The 20,094-nt window shown below is 40.3% G+C and overlaps 1 protein-coding gene and 1 long non-coding RNA gene across 2 annotated transcripts; both read right to left on the bottom strand.

The window, feature by feature from the left end:
- Positions 1 to 701: 701 nt before the first annotated feature.
- Positions 702 to 3,116, bottom strand: LOC139189900 (uncharacterized). Its single transcript, XM_070809168.1, has 2 exons — positions 2,464 to 3,116; positions 702 to 1,752 (listed from the first exon to the last, which is right to left on the bottom strand). The coding sequence occupies exons 1-2, from the start codon at positions 3,114 to 3,116 to the stop codon at positions 702 to 704; spliced, it is 1,704 nt and encodes a 567-aa protein (XP_070665269.1).
- A 14,893-nt stretch (positions 3,117 to 18,009) lies between these two features.
- On the bottom strand, positions 18,010 to 18,986 carry LOC114819956 (uncharacterized). The gene is made up of 2 exons (XR_011574334.1): positions 18,488 to 18,986; positions 18,010 to 18,392 (listed from the first exon to the last, which is right to left on the bottom strand). It is a non-coding gene; the product is annotated as an uncharacterized lncRNA (long non-coding RNA).
- Positions 18,987 to 20,094: the final 1,108 nt, after the last annotated feature.

Below are 20,094 nucleotides of genomic sequence, written 5' to 3'. Positions count from 1 at the left end.
GGTAACATTGCATCGTGTCCGTAGGTTAATGCATACGGGGTTGTCGCAGTCGCCAATCGGGGCGATGTTCGATATGCCCATAATGCCTCGTTCAACTTGAAATGCCACATGCCGGGTCTTTCTTTTATTATTTTTTCGAGGATGCCGATCAATACTTTATTACTTGCCTCGGCCTGCCCATTCGCTTGTGGATAATACGGTGTAGACTGTTCGAGCTGAATTTTTAAATTTACCGTATACTCTTTAAACCTTTCGGCTGTGAAGATTGTTCCATTGTCAGTTATGATCGTTTCTGGTACGCCAAACCTGGTCACAATGTGTTCCTCCACAAAATCGCAAACTTCTTTAGACGTTAGCTCGACATATGATTTTGCTTCGACCCACTTAGTAAAGTAATCGGTTGCGACTATTATCCATGCGTGATTGGCAGCTCCGGAGGATGGCGTGATTTTGCCTATTACGTCCATGGCCCATCCTCTAAACGGCCATGGTTTGATGACCGAATGCAATGATTCGGCCGGGACCCTTTGTATAGGTCCGTGGATTTGGCACTGTACGCATCCTCGTGCAAACTCGATACAATCCTTTAGTATTCTTGGCCAAAAGTAACCGTGTCGTCGAAGTAGCCATCGTATTTTTCATCCGGATTGATGAGCTCCGCAAACCCCTTCATGGACTTCTGTGATCGCCCGAGCACCCTCTTAGGGGCCGAGGCATAGCAGTAGCAATCCATCCTCCCCTTTTCGGTATAACTCGTTTTGGTACGTGACATAGTTCGTGGCGTGGACTCGTGTCTTACGACTATGTTTTCCATTGGGATTGTCAAGGTATTGCATAATGGGTTTTCTCCAATCATCCGGTGTTGCCTCAACGGTGCAAACCTCTATAGTATCTTGTCGGTCTAGCAACGAAGGTAAAGACATGACCTGAGTGCGTATTACATCGTCGCACCGGAGGATCTGCTGGTTGACCAAGGTCGGGTATAGTTGTCGTAACACCAGTATTTCCTGGCCTAGCTTGCCCCCCAGGAGTTGTGCACCAGAGGCAATTTGAGCCAACTCGTCTGCGTCGGTATTATGGATCCAGGAAATATGTTCGAACGTAATACCGTCGAAGGACTCGGCCAAATAGTTGGCAACCATGTGGTAGGGTGCCAGGGTACAACTCATGCAGCGGAAAGACCCATTAAGTTGGTTAATCACAAGCTCAGAGTCGCCGAGGACAAGGGCACGAGTGGCTCGCAAGTCATGAAGGAGGCCAAGGCTGATGATTAGGCCTTCATATTCGGCCTGATTATTGGTGCAGTCAAAATCCAACTTAAGCGAAAAATACCAACGATCGTGATTAGGAGATTGAATGATAACTCCAACGCCGGCTGAGGATGAAGTACTGGACCCGTCAAAATACATCGTCCAATAGTTGTCGCGCGTTTCAACCATGCCGATTTCGACATCAGTGTCCCCAAAACCGTAGGGGGATGGGTGGTGAGCAAGGAAATCGACCAATTTTTGGCCTTTGACAGCTTTCTGAGGCACGTATTGCAGGCTAAACTCGGACAACGCCATCGTCCACTTCCTAATTCTCCCTTTTACGATTGGCCGGGTAAGCATGTACCGGATAACGTCGGTCTGGGCAATGACTTGTGTGACCGACGGAAGCATGTAATGCCGGAGCTTGGAGGCGGCGAAGAACACGGCAAGACAGAGCTTCTCAACGGCGGAATAATTGATCTCCGGTGGATTAAGATTTTGACTGAGGTAAAAAATAGCCTGCTCTCACCTGGCATCATTGTCTTGGGCAAAGAGGCAGCCGATGGACTCTTCAGCCGCCGAGATATATAGTTTGAGGGGTTTACCGCGCCGAGGTGGAACAAGGATAAATGGTGTTGTGAGGGAGACTTTGATTTGTGTAAACGCCGCCTGATGCTCGTTCGTCCACGCAAATGTATCCAAGTCCTTAAGTTTCAAAAGTGTTGAAAACACTTTCATTTTCCCTGCAGAGTTAGCTATAAATCGGCGGAGAAAATTTATCTTGCCGAGTAAGGACTGCAGCTGTTTCTTCGTAGTCGGTGGTGGAGCACTGATGATTGCACGTGCTTTATTTTCATCCACTTCAATCCCACGGTGATGTACCAGGAAACCAAGAAAATTACCGGCCGACACACCGAATGCACATTTGGCGGGATTCATTTTGAGATTGTGTTGGCGCATACGAAGGAAAGCCTGTCGGAGATCATCCACATGAGTCCGCCGTTGTTTGGATTTAATTACAACATCGTCAATATAGACTTCGACGATGGTTCCAATTAAGTCATGAAATATGGTGTTCATTGCCCGTTGGTATGTGGCGCCGGCATTTTTAAGGCCGAATGGCATAACAACCCATTCGTAAGTGCCGAGTGCCCCCGGGCAGCGGAAAGCAGTTTTGTGCACATCGGCTTCAGCAATGAAAATTTGGTTGTACCCGGCATGTCCATCCATAAAGGATAAGATCGCATGATTCGCCGCGGCATAAATTAATAGATCTGAAATCGGCATTGTATACTCATCTTTGGGAGTTGCCAGATTCAGATTTCTGAAATCGATGTAGATGCGCAGTGCACCATTCTTCTTTAAGACAAGAATGATATTCGCCAACCATTCCACATATCGAGCTGTCTGAATGAACCCGGCTTTCAAAAGTCGAACCAGTTCGTCCTTGATGCCGAGTTGCACTTCGGTCGAGAATCGACGAGGTGGTTGCCGAAAAGTTTTGCATCCGGGCTTAATACGTAATTCATGCTCGACGAGAGTGCGATCTAAGCCGGGCATTTCATGGTAGCTCCAAACAAAACAATCTTTGAACTCTGTAAGCAAGGCACGAAGTTCGTCCTTCATTTGTTGGGGAAGCAATGCACTAATAAACAAAGGCTGTGGGTCGTCGGCCGTCCTAACATTAATCTCTTCCAGGGGGTCCTTAACCTGGGGCTGATGATCTTCGAGCTCGGCCGGGGCGGCTCGAACTTTGTCAAGGGATAAGACATGACCATTATTTCCTTCGGCAAGGAACTCGACGAGGTTAACTCTCGAATTTGGTTGTTGAGATATAGTATACCAATGGGTCAGCAGTCGTTCCATAGTAGATGAAACCGCGGCCCTTCGTTCCTCCCGATCGACGTCAAACATCAGCTTCGGGGAGAAAATTGGCTAATCTGAGTCTCGCCGAATCCTGGTGGACAGTCTCGGCGCTAACCTCGATAGCTTTCTTAACAGAAATCCGAGTCAGCCGTCCTTCATCATTGAAGCCTTGCAAAGTAATATAGCCGACGTGGTCATCATAATACCGTGCTTGGATCATGTTGGTTTCGAAGGGTTGGCTATCAGCCGGGTGAACAGTGACCGATTTGCCATCCCAAAAAATGAGCACTTGATACAACGAGGAAGGAATACAGCTGGTTTGGTGAATCCAATCTCGACCGAGTAGTGCATTATACTCGGTTTTAGAATCGACCACGAAAAAGGCGGTCATATGAATGCGACCGATAATATTCATTGTTAGCGGAATGACACCTTTGGTTTGGGATTTGTCGCCGACAAAACTACTCATTGTGATCCTCGAAGGAATAAGTTCGTCATTAGAGTGACGTAAGGCCTTCATGATGTTCATAGGCATGATATTGACGGTAGCTCCACAGTCGACAAAAACTTTTGAAACTGGATATCCCTCGATATGGGCCGTCACATACAATGGCTTTAAATGATGGAGGTTGGCCGATGGTGAACGAGAAAATAATTCGGCTAAAGCTGCTTTGATATTGTCATCTTTTGTTGTAGAGTCAACTTCAGCAACGGATACGAAATCAACATGGCCGGCTTCCTCGGCGACTACATCACCATCGAGGAAATTTGGCTGAGCTGTGCTGGATTGAAAAGCAGCGGGTAACACATGGACCATACTGATTTCCATGTTATCCAAGACGGATGGGCCCATCGGGTTAGGATCCTCCTCGTTAACCTCATCTTTCGTCTGGTCGGTGACTACAGCTTCCGTTGTTGTCAGAGTTCAACAAAAAGATTCTTCTGCTCCTTCTTCAAGGGTTTGATCCTGTGTTGTTGCTTCGGCAACTTGTTGGTTCTGCGTGATTGCCTCAAGTAAGGTTGGAGTTGACAGTGTGCTTGGAGTCAAGATCCGAGCCTGCTCTTGGTAGTGCATCCGGGCATCCCTAGTGTCGAGATAAGCATCCAATCGTGCAACACGTGCTATTTCATCGGTCGTAAGGCCGAAGAGAGAAACAGTCGAAAATACTTCGAAGTGATATCGTAAATACTGAAGGTCCTCCATTGAGAAAGGAAGGTCGGCTGCATCGATATCAGTGTATGGATCGACTTCAAATCCAAGGACACGAGCTTCTCGTATGTGCTGGAATCTTGCTTTCAATCCTGGGTCTGAGGTCTTCTGAATGATTTGCTCGGCATCAGGACAAATCAGGACTAAATCAATTGTATCTTGACATGCCTTCGGCAAGCCATACATATCATTGGCCGAATGTTTCTTATGGAATTCTCGCATGTACTCCAAAGCCTCCCCAAGGAACGGTGGGTGCAAATTCCGTCGAATTTTAATCAAAGGTTCTTGTATTACCGGCGTGGCTAATTTGCTTTCGGCCTCTTGCCTGAAATGCTCGAGGCGTGCCTTCATCTCCCCCGGCCGGAGAAGAAGTTTGATCCGTTTATCAGCCTCTTCGAACGTGGTTTCGATATCTCGGTTGACCAGCTGTTTCCCTTGAACTAACTCTGTCATAATAGCTGGAGGTGGTCGTTCATCATCAGTAACAATTGTTTCCTTCGGCCGCCATTGAGGAGCCGAAGTTTCTTGGGCCGCTTGTCGGCGGGCCATGCAATCTATCATTTGGTGCCGGCGTTTCTGGGATTTAGACAGTGCGGTGTAAACGCCTTTCGAAGAATGATATGTATACCAACGTTGATCGCTAGGTTTGGGAGGTTTGAAAGTTTTTTGGCTCCGCGATGACTCCGAACTGCTAGAATTACGTTTATAGTAGTCCTCGTCGTAAAATGAAGCATTAAAATCAAGACGCCGCCTGACTGAGGGTGTCTCTTCCATCCTCACTTTGGGACCGAGCCTATCAAAAACCCCTTGATGTTGGCCTACGTCGGCAACCTTCTGTTGGGTTACGGCCGTAGGTCGTTCCGTTTTACGCGAAGAGAGCTTCTCCTCTGGCTCACTGTCGACCTTTGCTCTACATTTACTGCACAAAACCGCTGTCCCACTATCTTCATCGGTGGTATAATCTATCATAGGTTTGACAATAGCGGGTCCCGTTAAAGCTGTAGGCGGTTTGTTTGAACGAAAATCGGCCATGAAACGTGGCCGAGAATTCTGATTCTGAAAGCGTTGCGTCACAACATCTTCGGCCTTCCCTTTCCCTTTGTCTTTAGGTAGGCACGCATCGACCATATTTACTGTTACCGTGGGGAATGGGTCAGTATCAACACTCATCTTCTTCTCTGGAAATTTTAGTTTGCCATTATCAATCCAGCTTTGGACGTTGTCTCGAAACACGACATAATTGTTTGTCGTGTGTTTGCTTGAATTGTGGTATTTGCAATATATCTTCCCTTTAAGCTCTTCGGCCTTGGGAATGTTGTGCCCAGGTCGAAGTTTGATGATCCTTGCTGATAATAGTTGATCAAAAATTGCATCGGCTTTTGTAATATCAAAAGTATAAACTTTCGACGGTTTCAGTGCTCCTTCAATAGCCGAGCGGGTTTTGACTTCCTTATAATCAACTTGAGTCAGTGATTTGCAGACGTATGGCTTATCTATCACTATCTCAGCTGCATCCACACTAACGCATTCATCCTCGGTTGATGCATAACTGACAGTAGGATTCTTGTAAATCGTCCCCTGAGATGGAGCTTTCGAAATCTTTTCCTCGCGGAGCAAATAATCATACTGCTCGACATGCTGGGCTAATTCGTACATATCCCGAAAGTTTGCCCCCAAGAATTTCTTCTTGTATTCGACGTCAAGACCGTTCAGAGCAAGTCTGACGAATTCAACTTCGGGGAGAGGCACTCGGCACCAATTCCTAGCTGATTTGAATCTAGTAAGATAATCCATTGGTGACTCGTCGGACGCCTAAGCCATCCTTGCTAGTGAGGATACTGACATTTCCATTCCCGGCCGATAAAACTGCTCATGGAATTTCTCGACCAACTCCTCCTAACTCTGGACGGAGTTCGGTGGGAGGTTAATATACCAGGCGAATGCTGAGCCAGTCAACGAAAAATTGAAAAGTCGCAACTTGTGAAAGTCACTATTAACGTCTCCGCACTGTGCGGTGAAACGAGCTACATGTTCTAACGAGGATAAGGATGATTCTCCGGCAAAAAGGCTAAAATCTGGGATCTTGAAACCTCTAGGGTATTCGACCTGTTCCACGTAAGCTGGATACGGGTGTATAAACTTAGGGAACTTCGGCCCTTTCTTCATGGCCGAATCGATCATCCGTTGAACTTCAATCATATCGACTGGCGTTACTTCCGTTCTCTGGTCGGATCCGTCTGACCTACTATTCGACCCTCCTCCTCTTTCCAATTGAAGATGCCTCAACCGAGCAGGAATTGGCTCGGCCGGTGCACTTGATAACAGATTATTCCTCGGCGGTAAATGCTGGGCAAGATCGAAAATTCTACCATCGCTGACCTTACTAACCAGTATTTTGAGTAATCTGGTTTGTGCTTCATTGGAATTGCGTATTACGTCATGAAGCTTATCGATTCCTCAACTCAATGTCTGTTCAACTGACCGAGATTGCTCATCAAGCCGTTTTTTAAGAAACGACCTTGTGGGTGGATCGGATCCTTCGCCACCGTCTTCATCACAATCTTCTATTACTCCTTCATTGAGAACGCAAGTGTTCCTGTCGGGAATTTCAAGACTGCGAACCTGACCGCCGAGATTAACTTCCCTCTCTCGGCGAGTTGCGCTCGTGGACTCAGGTGTCACGGCGCTGATGGGATTCTGCGCTTGCGGCACATGGTGTCCTGCGTTCTGATTTGGTAGATCGGCTGTTGACTTTCCCATAGCTGTTTTCTTTTTTACCGATCGTGTTTCAATTGGCATGAACTTAGTAGTCTTAGCACTGGGTCCCACTGGGCGTGCCAAAATGTTGACCCTAAAAACTACCAAGCCTACATGGCGCGCAGGCCGAGTAATCTATAAGCTAACTCCGTCATTCGGTGAATGCGGGGCGTGCCAACTCGTCGGCCGAGCTCGACCGAGGAGTAAATTTTGTTGATGTTGCGTTGGGTGCGCGGCTGACTTCTGCGTCTTGCGATTGTGGCCGAGAAAGGAACACGTCTCGGCCTCTTGGGCTCTCGAACCTGAAGACAAGGTTACTATTCTTACGAAGTTCAATATCAAATTCGGCTCTCAATGTGCCGAATGTAATAACTGTAACACCTCACTTTGGCGAGAAGGCTGATGAGATGACCTCGACCAATAAGGATTCAGAAATCCTTCTCGACCGAGACTTGGATAGGTAATCAACCGTCCTCGCCGCAGTGCTGTTGATGCCAACGGAAGATGCTGCGAGACCGGCTGATTCTACGGTGACAGAGCTATCTATGCCGACTTAAGATATCACCGGTTGCTTTCACAGTGCTGTTGATGCCAACGGAAGATGTGTCAGCGAAAAAGAAAGAAAAAAATCTCAAGTTGTTGAGTTTGCGCAGGGCAGTTTTTGTATTGATTTGCAGGGGTCCTGAATGATGCGCAGTCTCTTCTATTTATAGTAACGGCTCCCCCCAAGGTCGAGTTAAAAACCTACTCGGACTAGGTCTTCTTCTCCTGATCAGCACCAACTCGACCAGTCCTACTTTCACTAGGATTGTGAACCTAGTCCTTAACCGAGCCGGATTCGCTTCCGGGTCTTGCTGAGACTCCTCATTACATTAGGACTCGACTTCTTGCGTTATGACCTAGCCGACCTAGGTTTGGAGGCCCACGTACTAAACGATCCATGGTATTCTTGTCGCAAGGCCTTCCGGGCCGAGAATGATTCTATACTCGGCCCAAACTATTATTTTGGGCCCAAACAATTACCCTCTAAACTTTTACAAATGGACTATTTCTTGGCCAATTTCTCATTTGAACTTATTTTTATAATTGCAAAAATATAATTGGATAAATTACACAAAACTACCTCAACTATGGGTTGAATGACATTATCATATCTCAATTTTTTTTTAAATGACAATGTAATACCTTATCTTATGAATTTGTTCCAATGTCATAACTCCGTTAGTTTTTCTGTTAATTTCTCTGTTAAATGATGACATGGTTAGAGAAGGGGTCCACTCACTAATCCAACTGGATTAAAAAATAATTAAATTTATTTTTAATAATTAAATATTAAAAAATTAAAAAATTAAAAAACTAAACAAATAAAAAATGGCCTAGGGATGTCGGCCTTCCCTTTCCTCCACCCGCACCAACCCTTTTTCTTCTTCTCTTCGACAGCCACCAAACCCTTCCTCACCCATCCCCCCAACCTTTATCCACCACCCTCTCTTTCCTCTCTCTCTCTGGGCAACCTGCAATCTGCAATTTAAAACTTTAAAAAAAATCTAAAATTTAAAATTCAAAAAACTAAACCTAAATCTGAACCCATCCCCTCATCACCTAGACCCCTTCTTCCTCCTCCGTCCTTGCCGACTCAATCTCTCTCCTCCATCCCTCTCCCCACTTGCACTCGTCCTTCCCTCACCACCATTTCCCAGCCTGACCAATCCCTCCCCTAGTCCATCCATACCTAACCCGACTCATCCCTCCCCTAATCCTTCCATACCTAAACCAACTCGACTCGGTCTCCATGCATCAAAGATCTAGTACATATTGATGCGCTATGTTCATGCCGCCGACAGAGTGCGACTCGAGCTGGTCGAATTCGGAGGTGGCGAGATCGATGGTGCATACGAGCTTGGTGCGCCTGGTGGAGCGGAATTCGTTCTCCCGGAGCTCGGCTTCGGTGACAGCGTCGACCTCAATGGAGCTGGAAAGAGCATGGTCGACGGGCGAAGCAAAGGATTGGAGCCCCGAAGAGGATGTGCCGTTGTCAGTGAAGAGAACGGAAGGCTCGCGATCGGGGAAGGAGGCTATGATGGAGAGATTTGGGAAGAAAGGGGAAGCGGTTATGGTGGTGGTGGTGACTGGCAACCGGCGATTGGACTCTGCATCTCGCAGTTTGTGGTCCTTGGATTTGGGGGGACGGGTGAGGAAGGGTTTGGTGGTTGTCGAATAGAAGGATAAAAAGGGCTGGTGCGGGTGGAGGAAAAGGAAGGCCCACATCCTAGACCATTTTTTATTTGTTTAGTTTTTTAATTTTTTAATATTTAATTATTAAAATATATATTTAATTATTTTGTAATCCAATTGGATTAGTGAGTGAGCCCCGCCTCTAGCCACGTCATTTAACAAAGAAATTAACAGAAAAACTGACGAATGTATGACATTCGAACAAATTCGTAAAATGAGGTATAACATTGTCATTTTTAAAAGATGAGGTATGATAGTGTCGTTCGACCCATAGTTGAGGTAGTTTTGTGTAATTTACCCAATATAATTGTATCCCTAATGCGGAGAACATATTATTTTTCTTCTTCTTTAGTTCACTCTATACACTTTTTGTTTGAATTTTAGGGTTTAGGGGAAAATTAAAGTTCAAGGGAAAATTGACTGATTATAAAAATTGAGGTTGTCATCAACTAAAATTAAAATTCAGAGAGGAAAGTGTCCAATTATAAAAATTCAAAGAAGTAATCAGCTAAAATCAAAGCTCAGGAAAAAAATTGACAATTTCTTATAACGGGTGAGGGGAAAAAGGCCAAACCTCAAAATTAAAAAAAGAACAACCAACTCTTCCGTTGATATGTCTCAAATGATCTTACCAGGAAAGAAGATTAATAATTGGAATTGGAGACTGGGCCATTCGTGTTACGTATCTTGCCTGCCCTACATCTATACATAACTTCATGATCTCTCCAATTATACAAAACAATATCCTGATTCCTGAGCATGAGGCAGCGTCATGGTGGCGTAAGTTCTAGGTATCAACTTTGTTAGGGTTTGGGGTTTCCATCCAGAACCCTAAGTTAGATTATGCTGACTATTACTAGCTAGGAACAGTAATGGTGCGTTTACGTAACCATAATGAAAATAGAAGAAATTAAATTGAGGAGAAATTGAATTGAGGAGGAGTTGGAATGAGGAGAAGTTAGAATCAGATTCCGGTTGAAGCTGTTTACTTAAATGTTCTAGAATCGGAATAGAATTCCATAAAGCTGTTTATTAATTCAACAGAATCGGAATATAAACCAGTATGATTACTAAAATACCCTTGTCCCAAATCAATATTTTATATATATTTTTAATAAAACTTGATATCATAGTATAATAGTAAGAAAAAATTAAATTGCTTTTTTATTTCTTAGACACATTAAAATGCTTTTGTTTATTTATTTTTTTTAAATTTAGGTATTTACTTTAATATTTAAAATTTCTCGCTCAAGTAGTAGTTTCTTCTCTTTGGCATATGCATGGAGTTGTGCATAATGTGAATGAGCATGAAAATAAAAAAAAGGTAAGGAGTTGTGCATAATTAAACTAGGGTTAACGGGTTTATAAAGGATAGTATTGGAAATAAAAAAAGTAAGTGAGGGCATAAAGAGAACAAAAGTGTCATTCTGATTGCCCAAGCAATGCAGGAATTTGATTACCACCTACATCTAGGGAATCCAATTCCACCAATATAAGGAATTGAATTCCAAAATTTGTGTGGGCCCCACTACTCCTCCATATTTAGTAAACACCGAAGTACTCCATAATCAGAATTCAATTCCATATTTTCATTCAGATTACGAATACGTTCTGTGCGGTTACGTTAAATGCAAAAATTATGTTATGTTCAGCCACCACAAGTGTGCCGTTGACTCAGCCGCTTAGATTCATTTATGCGCAGTTAAGAGAAGAGCTTTATGCATTTGGGAAGATATGAAAGTAACAGTGTATAAAAGTTTAGAATATTGATTGATATACTGTGACATTTCAAATTTCTCTATATAAATATTTGATTTTCCTCCTCGTATACATGACTCAGCCTAAATGTATTTATCAAAGCAAAGAAAGAGAGAAGCTTAATGACTTTGCAGCCTTAAGAGCAACCCCACTCCTTAGGGCAATAATAGTTTAGACGATTGGGCAATTAGCAATTATTACTTTTGTAAAAAGTAATTGTCTAAGTGTATCTTCACTCTTAAATGAATTGCGGAGTTATTGATATTAGAAAAATTAATGTTTTTAGAAAAAATTCATGTTATGTTTATTTTTTAATAAGATTTTTAACAATCGCATCAAGTCACGTGATTTTATCCGAAATTACAACCCCATCCTGGTCATGCCACAATTCATATTCTCTTAATTTTAATTTTTTTTTTGTATTTAATTTTAATTTTTAAACATATTTAATGACATAATTAATAATTCATTTGGACCGTTGGATGAACTTTTTTTTTTCAATCCAAGAGTCTAGGTTGTGTGAATAAGTCTTTTATAGTATTTTTTGAATATTAAAAAAACAGGATTAAAAAGGACCATCGGATTTGGGAAATCTAACAGCTCAGATTAACAGTCTACTGCAGCACGGGCCCTCTGCCTGGATTTTTGTCGGACGACTCGCATCTACGCGCACATGTGCATGATGCAAAAAAAAATAATAATAAAAAGGGTCACCTTGACGTCAAGTTGAGGTCAGATAGCCTCAAGCGAGGTATCAAGCCATTTTCTCCCGATTGCTTAGTCTGTGGGAGTTGGGCCCACCCAATAGGTGAGACAATTAGCAAGGGTTGGAGCAATTTTTTTGGGTTGGGAGGATTCAATCACCCAATTGCAAAATCACCCAATTGCAAGGGAGATTTTATGGAGTGGAGTTGCTACGAGTAGCACCATTAATTCAATTGTGAGTGACAAGCATGATTACTACTATATTTTGTAATCAAGTGGAAAAGTGGGAACGATTATCCAATATCCACATTTTTATTTCTTGTTTTCACTCAAATGGATCTTTGAGTTTGTCACATAATCATTTAGAAGCCTATCATTGTATCTTTACCATGTAATGTTTGGTTTATAAAGATTTCTCATTATATATTAAACAAAAAATTGTCACTCCATATGAGATAAACATGTCAAGACTCAAAAACCAATTTTTCTTCTCAAATAATGATAGCTGTACTTAACAATTAATCCAATGACATCTGTCTACTAATTTGTTGAACTAAACTATGGCTCGCACATTATGTGATTAAATCAATCAAATTAGCAGAGGTTCCTGGATGGAAGTTCCGTTTCCGTTTCAAACTTAATTTGATGGCTCTGCACTCGATCAATTGTCTCACATTGCGGCCGTCTACAAGTTCACTAGTAAAGTTCCTGATGAGTTGTCCAGTTGGTTTGGAAGTTTGGAACCAAAAACAGTTGGGAGAACACGCAACTGGGGTTTATCAATTAGTTTCCTTAGTTTCACGCTAGAAGAATTGACATTTCCATCACAGTTCAGCAGCTTCAGCTTGAAAATGTGCTCCAAATTCTTTTCTTTATCATGTGAAAACTAAGGGTTTGAGTTTAAGTTTCAACATCGAAAGAGAAATACTATCAGATTAAAAATTGTTTATAACTCACATTCTTAGCAACATATGAGACAAACTTATGGGTTGTGGATTCAAAGAATGTGAAGCAACCACCTAGAGACAAGAACACTTGAGACCAGAGAGCACCTCACACTTTTCAACTTTCCTAGAGGGTGTGCAAACACCAAGATATGGATAAAAGGAAAGCGAACCCTATGAAAGCTTACTTACACTAAAGAAGAAACCTAAGACCAAATGAGGGTGAGACCGAAATAGGGTCGATAAAAAAAAGGCATTAGCTTACATGAAAGAAGAAACATAGGACCAATAATGTGGTCACTTCCCAAACCCCTTCAAATGCCCAAGTTTGATATCTTTCTTAGAAAGCTATACCCTTGTATGACTAGTATATACAATATCGAATTGCAAAAGAGAACTAATTTAACCTACCAAGAACAAAAACGAGAAATTTATATAGGTATCAAGAATACAAGTTGTGTGGTGCATGATCATCGCACTATAACAAAGATGAAAGGTTGCCTCGCTTCAATGGTTATCAATCACAATAAATATACGTGTTATAATTTGAATGAAATAATAGCGACACATGACCACATTTCAAGAACCATGAAAGTTTCCCTTCAACAAGAATAGTGCATGCCTTGGCCATCAAATAGGCATATAACGTGGTCCCTTTTTGTCTTGAGATTTTGAAATAATTGAGGTTGTTAAGAGTAACAACATGCATGCACGAGTACTCCATGAATAAGCCAAGTTAGAATTAAGGTTTTATAGGACAACTCAGAAGATTGATAGTCAAATGAAAGCGAGAGCAGCTAATTTGATATGTCTGTAATATCTTAAGATCGTTATCAGGACTTAGACTATATACATATTGGTTGGTTGTGTTTCAGAGACGTCCATGATCATACTTAACAAATGCCAACAAGAAATACTAGTACGATTAATGTGACACGTATATGCATTCCCCCTTAATGATCAATTAATTTGAGTAAAGCTTTTTGGAATTAGTAGTCCAAGTGACTTAACATTATTAGTTAGTACCTATTACATCAGAAATTTCATGATTTTGGACAATTCATAGTTATAGAGGTGGCAATCAACTCATTGGATTGTTAATGGGTCTATTAAGACCCGTTTAATTTGATATAATATAGAGGTGAGATCGGTAATGATGATGATGATGTAAGGTGAAATCATATTAAATGGGTCTTAATGAATATTCATTAACAATCCAATGAGTACTTGTCACCTCTAGCCTAGAATGTTCATGTTAAAATGTAAGATATATAGTGAAATTATTGCGCTCACAATGATTTTGGATAATTTAGTGCTGGTTAATTTTGTTTTAATCCAATCATCAATCTCAAACTTTTATCTGAAAATGAAAACAAGATGACATTCACACTGAAAGACTCCTATATATGACCCCATTAATTATTGTTAGTTTTTTTTTTTTTAACACTTTATGCAATCAACTGAGAAATGAGATTAAATGAAAGAAGAAACATAGGACCAATAATGTGGTCACTTCCCAAACCCCTTCAAATGCCCAAGTTTGATATCTTTCTTAGAAAGCTATACCCTTGTATGACTAGTATATACAATATCGAATTGCAAAAGAGAACTAATTTAACCTACCAATAACAAAAACGAGAAATTTATATAGGTATCAAGAATACAAGTTCTGCGGTGCATGATCATCGCACTATAACAAAGATGAAAGGTTGCCTCACTTCAATGGTTATCAATCACAATAAATATACGTGTTATAATTTGAATGAAATAATAGCGACACATGACCATATTTCAAGAACCATGAAAGTTTCCCTTCAACAAGAATAGTGCATGCCTTGGCCAGCAAATAGGCATATAACGTGGTCCCTTTTTGTCTTAAGATTTTGAAATAATTGAGGTTGTTAAGAGCAACAACATGCATGCACGAGTACTCCATGAATAAGCCAAGTTAGAATTAAGGTTTTATAGGACAACTCAGAAGATTGATAGTCAAATGAAAGCGAGCGCAGCTAATTTGATATGTCTGTACTATGTTAAGATCGTTATCAGGACTTAGACTATATACATATTGGTTGGTTGTGTTTCAGAGACGTCCATGATCATACTTAATAAATGCCAACAAGAAATACTAGTACGATTAATGTGACACGTATATGCATTCCCCCTTAATGATCAATTAATTTGAGTAAAGCTTTTTGGAATTATAGTAGTCCAAGTGACTTAACATTATCTCTGTCATATTAGTTAGTACCTATTACATCAGAAATTTCATGATTTGGACAATTCATAGTTATAGAGGTGGCAATCAACTCATTGGGTTGTTAATGGGTCTATTAAGGCCCGTTTAATTTGATATAATATAGAGGTGAGATCGGTAATGATGATGATGATGTAAGGTGAAATCATATTAAATGGGTCTTAATGAATATTCATTAACAATCCAATGGGTACTTGTCACCTCTAGCCTAGAATGTTCATGTTAAAATGTAAGATATATAGTGAAATTATTGCGCTCACAATGATTTTGGATAATTTAGTGCTGGTTAATTTTGTTTTAACCCAATCATCAATCTCAAAACTTTTATTTGAAAATGAAAACAAGATGACATTCACACTGAAAGACTCCTATATATGACCCCATTAATTATTGTTAGTTTTTTTTTTTAACACTTTATGCAATCAACTAAGAAATGAGATTAAAAATAAAAAAGGCACCTATCGGATGTATACCTTGCATAAGTAAAAGGTTTATAATTCAGTTGGTTAAGAGCACAGATTTAAATATCGATATTATCGGCGATATTTCGCCGATAATATCGATTTTTCCGGTCGGCGATATTTTAACTGGTTTCCGTGGGGTTTTCGGCCAAATATCGCGATATTATCGATAATATCGATAATATCGCGATATTTGGAAATTATCGGCGAAATATCCATGGACGGTGGAATCGGAATCCGAGGCGACGTCGGAGAAGAACGCCGGAGACCGTGGGGCGATTCCCGGGCCGGTTTCGTCCCAAAAACCTTGCAAAAACACAAATCTTAACATTAATTTCACAAATATACATCAGATTTCACAAATATACAAACGATTCAAGGCAAGGTGAAGTCGGAGAGATTAGGGTTTAGGGTTTCATGGAATCTCACCTGACGAAGCGGAATACGAACGATCCTTGCTCCGCGGCGCACCTCTGACTTCGCCTGAGCCACGATCAACGGCGATCTTTGTGTGTGTGTGTTTGGGAGAAGAGAGATCGAAGAAGATGGATCCAGAAACCCGATCGAAGAAGAAGGATCCAGAAACCAGATAGAAGAAGAAGGATCCAGATCGCGGGAGAGACGAAGACGGAGAGACCGAGGGAGAGACGAAGACGGAGAGACCGAGGGAGAGACGGAGACGGAGAGACCGAGGCAGAGACGGAGACGGAGAGACCGAGGCAGAGACGGAGACGGAGAGACCGAGGGAGAGACGGAGACGGAGAGACGGAGACGGAGAGACCGAGGCAGAGACGAAGACGGAGAGACTGAGGGAGAGACGGAGACGGAGAGACCGAGGCAGAGACGTAGAGACGGAGATGGCGATGAGGTGGTGTCGCCGTTGATGTGGTGTGGAAGTGAGGGTGTGGGTTGTTCACGGGGAGAAGCAGAGAGTGCAGAGAGTGCAGAGAGTGCAGAGAGTGCAGAGAGGGCGAAGAGGGAGAATGAGGGTTGTTCACGGGGAGAAGGAGAGAGTGCAGAGAGCGATGAGGGGGTGTCGCCGTTTAAGTGGTGTGAAAGTGAGGGTGTGGCGTGTGGGTTGGTTCACGGGGAGAAGGAGAAAGTGCAGAGAGTGCAGAGAGAGAGAGCACGGTAGAGATGAGAGAGTGAGGGAAAAGAGAGATCTGAGAGAAAAGAGAGACGGTGACACAAAAGCAAGGTGGGCCCTGGGCACACCTATTAAGATCAAAAAATAATTTTAAAAGTAAGATAAATGAAAATACAATTTAAATTGGGGGTGGGTGTAACAATCTACCCCTCTTAAAAGAATTTCGTCTTCGAAATTTAAAATTACTTACTAAACTGAAATACTAGAAAATAGGAAGAAGAATATATGTATAAAGAGAAATCAAGTCCAAATAATTACATCATATTAAAATTTGATTAATTTTTTTTTCAGTTACATATATTCTATATGATAAATTTCTATTTTAAATCAAGTCCAAATAATTACATCATATTAAAATTTGATTTTTTTTTTTTCAGTTACATATATTATATATGATAAATTTCTATTTTAAATCAAATCCAAATAATTACATCATATTAAAATTTGATTATTTTTTTTTCAGTTACATATATTATATATGATTAATTTCTATTTTAAATCAAGTCCAAATAATTACATCATACTAAAATTTGATTAATTTCTTTTCAAGTATCTACTTTTGAACTACTCACCACGTTCATTCTATGTGATGCTAAGTCACTCATGTATCTTACCATACAATGTATAAAGTGTAAAATATTGTACTAATTCATTATATATAAATGATTATGGTGTGTTTAAACTTATTTTATTAATTACTATATATTTTCTACACTTACAATGTTTGCCAGCTTGCTATATAATCAACTTAAATCAGTTAAATCCATCATGCAATGCATTTCCTTCCAATTTTTTGTGATAAACTAATAGATAATTGACTAAATAAACATCCTGCAAAGTTTCAATAAAAATTTCCAAGTTTTTCTTACAATTTCCGTGGTTTCCATGTAATTTTTATCGATATCGATATTTTACCGATATTTCCATCGATATTTCCGTGTTTTCGGACTACCGATATTTCCGATATCACCGATATTTTCTTCCTTGGTTAAGAGTATTTGTTATTACACTCAAGGTACCAATACATGTTCAAATCTCCCCTGCCCACCCCCCCCCCCCCCCCTTCCCCTTCAAAAGTCTAATGTAGATTATCCTATCGTTTGTATAAAAAAAAAAGTTCTATAACTCACAAAATCACTACAAAATAAGAATGTATAACTCCGTGTAGCTACGTTCTTTGGTGATCCTCGGACCATCCATCCATGGATCATCCTCTCTCCAAAAAATCACTACAAAATAATAAAACAAAAGAAATTAACTAACTAAAACATAGGACAAGCAGGCACCAAAAGCTGACGATCCTCAATTCGATTAATCAGAAACATTGAAATAACAAATCATGCATGCTCTTACTACTACAGGAGAAACAAATCAAAGCAATTATTCTCAGAAGAAATTTTAGGAATGTTTCTAAACAGATCAACCACAAGAATATATATAAAAGAGTAAAATTATCTATAAAATTATTCATAAAGCGGACCCTAGTTTTTTTAAAGCAGCGGCATGTATTCATAATAATAAGAAGGTTTAAAACAGTAGCAATTACATAGAGGCTGGGAAAGAACACCATCACCCTTAAACACTACTGTCAGATAACGAAATAACAAGAAGAATATCTGGGGGTTCCTCGAACCAAGAACACTCGCAGGGAGGAGAGGGCATAACGTGCAAGACGATGGGCAGCCTGGTTGGTTTGGCGACTCGCATGGACAACAGTAGCTCGAGTAATACTCTCAAACCTGATTTCATCTTCATCTGACATTTCATCTTCATTGTTTGACATTTTCACGCCGGGCTCTCTACTACAATTACAAGAAATTAATAAGTAATCTCTTTATAAAAAGTTTAACATTAGTAATTAATATAATTTAGTAAAGGAACGAGTTGCAAGAAGTACAACAATGGTTCCATTTTGTTCAGATGAATCTCCTCGTACATCAAACTAGAGCACCTAATTCCTCTAGCATGTCTCCTCAATCACACTGCAAAAGTTGCGTTGTATTTACCTTGAATATCTTTTCCCTTGTAATTGAAATTATTTCATACTTTATACAAAGTACTTCATCACCAACTTCGACAAAATTTTCTTCATAAAATTAAGGGAACTTTAACGAAAAGCACCCGATACTGTTCACTTTAACGAAAAACCACATTTTTACACTAAAAAGTCAATCCTGGTACTATTCACTTTACCCTTTATTTTGTCCTTATCATTAAAACTCAAAGTTTTCAAGCCCTTTTCATTAGTTTTCCTTAAAATTAATCCGAAAGTTCGTCATCGAAAACAAAATTAGTGTTTTACGGTTAATTTTGTTCTAACCCAATCATCAATCACAAAATCTTTTGCGTTAAACATCAATTTGTTTATGACACTTTATGCAATTAACTGAGGATTGAGATTACAAATCTAAAAAGTCCACCATCAAATGTATGGCTTGTAAAATCTCCATATGTTCTTTCGTCATCCTCAAACGATCCATTCACATGTCCATCCACTCCCCTCAAATCACTACAAAATAAGAAAACAAAAGAAAATAAGCAACTAAAACACAGGGACACAAAAGCCACAAAAACAAGTGTCCTCAATTAATGAGAAAATTAAAATGAAAAAAAAATTTGTGTACTTACAGTTAACTCTAAACCACAAATAAGATTCAGTTACTCGAATCACAACCAAATAAAATACAGAACACCAATCCATATAAGGCTGAAGCCTACTAACTTGGAGAACTTCCATTGGATGCAGCCATGGTTATTCACAATCAACCTGAATGCACAGTGGCTATTCTTCTCTCTATCAGGATGCTTATTGCTCAAACTAAGAATAGGGCTTAGTTCCAAAAGAGCATGTTCCTGTGAGAGGAGAGGTTGTTGTATATATATATACATACACATATCCTTCTCATAATAGAATAATGACTCCATATTAGAATCCTTATGGAAAACAGCTTATGTTTTCCCAATCCATATAGTTCATTACTGCAACATAATCCTCTATTAAGGCTTTCTTATACCAATTGGTCTCAAATAGCTAATGCCAGATCACATAATCTTATGTTCATATTCTTACATTCTCCCACATGAACTTGAGACAAAGATCAAGCATAGCTTTCACCAATTATAAGAAGTGATCACATAGCCTTATTCAAGATTTACCATCATGACTAACTTCCCATTACATTTCAAAATACAAAAACCAAGAATCTCATACTACAACCAAAATGCAGTATTGAATCAAAGTTCACATATATCCAATATGCAAATATGACTCATGGCTTAGGCTGATATAAACAGTTAAGATTATTCTCCCACTTTTCAAAAGATCATAACACATATTAATCTTCAATGAAAAGCAACATATTAATGACGAAATAAAATTCATTAACTATAAACTTTAAAACAGACAAACTGTTTTTCCAAAGTGTCAAATGAATCTAACTTCTAACTTAGTTCATCATCAGAACTACAATACTTCAAAACTAAACCATTGAGTCTCGAGACAAA

Source organism: Malus domestica, chromosome 12 (assembly GCF_042453785.1).
Source record: "Malus domestica chromosome 12, GDT2T_hap1".
NCBI classification, from domain to species: domain Eukaryota; kingdom Viridiplantae; phylum Streptophyta; class Magnoliopsida; order Rosales; family Rosaceae; genus Malus; species Malus domestica.
Note: the sequence above shows the minus strand (reverse complement) of the source record. Positions and strands in the feature narration are given on the sequence as shown.

What these genes read in the sequence shown, in the direction of transcription:
- LOC139189900 (XM_070809168.1), bottom strand. Translation starts at nt 3,116, where the DNA reads ATGGAACGACTGCTGACCCATTGGTATACTATATCTCAACAACCAAAT. An exon ending in TTTATGGATGGACATGCCGG is followed by an intron (nt 1,753 to 2,463) that starts GTACAACCAAAT and finishes TTTTTACCTCAG; the next exon opens with TCAAAATCTTAATCCACCGG.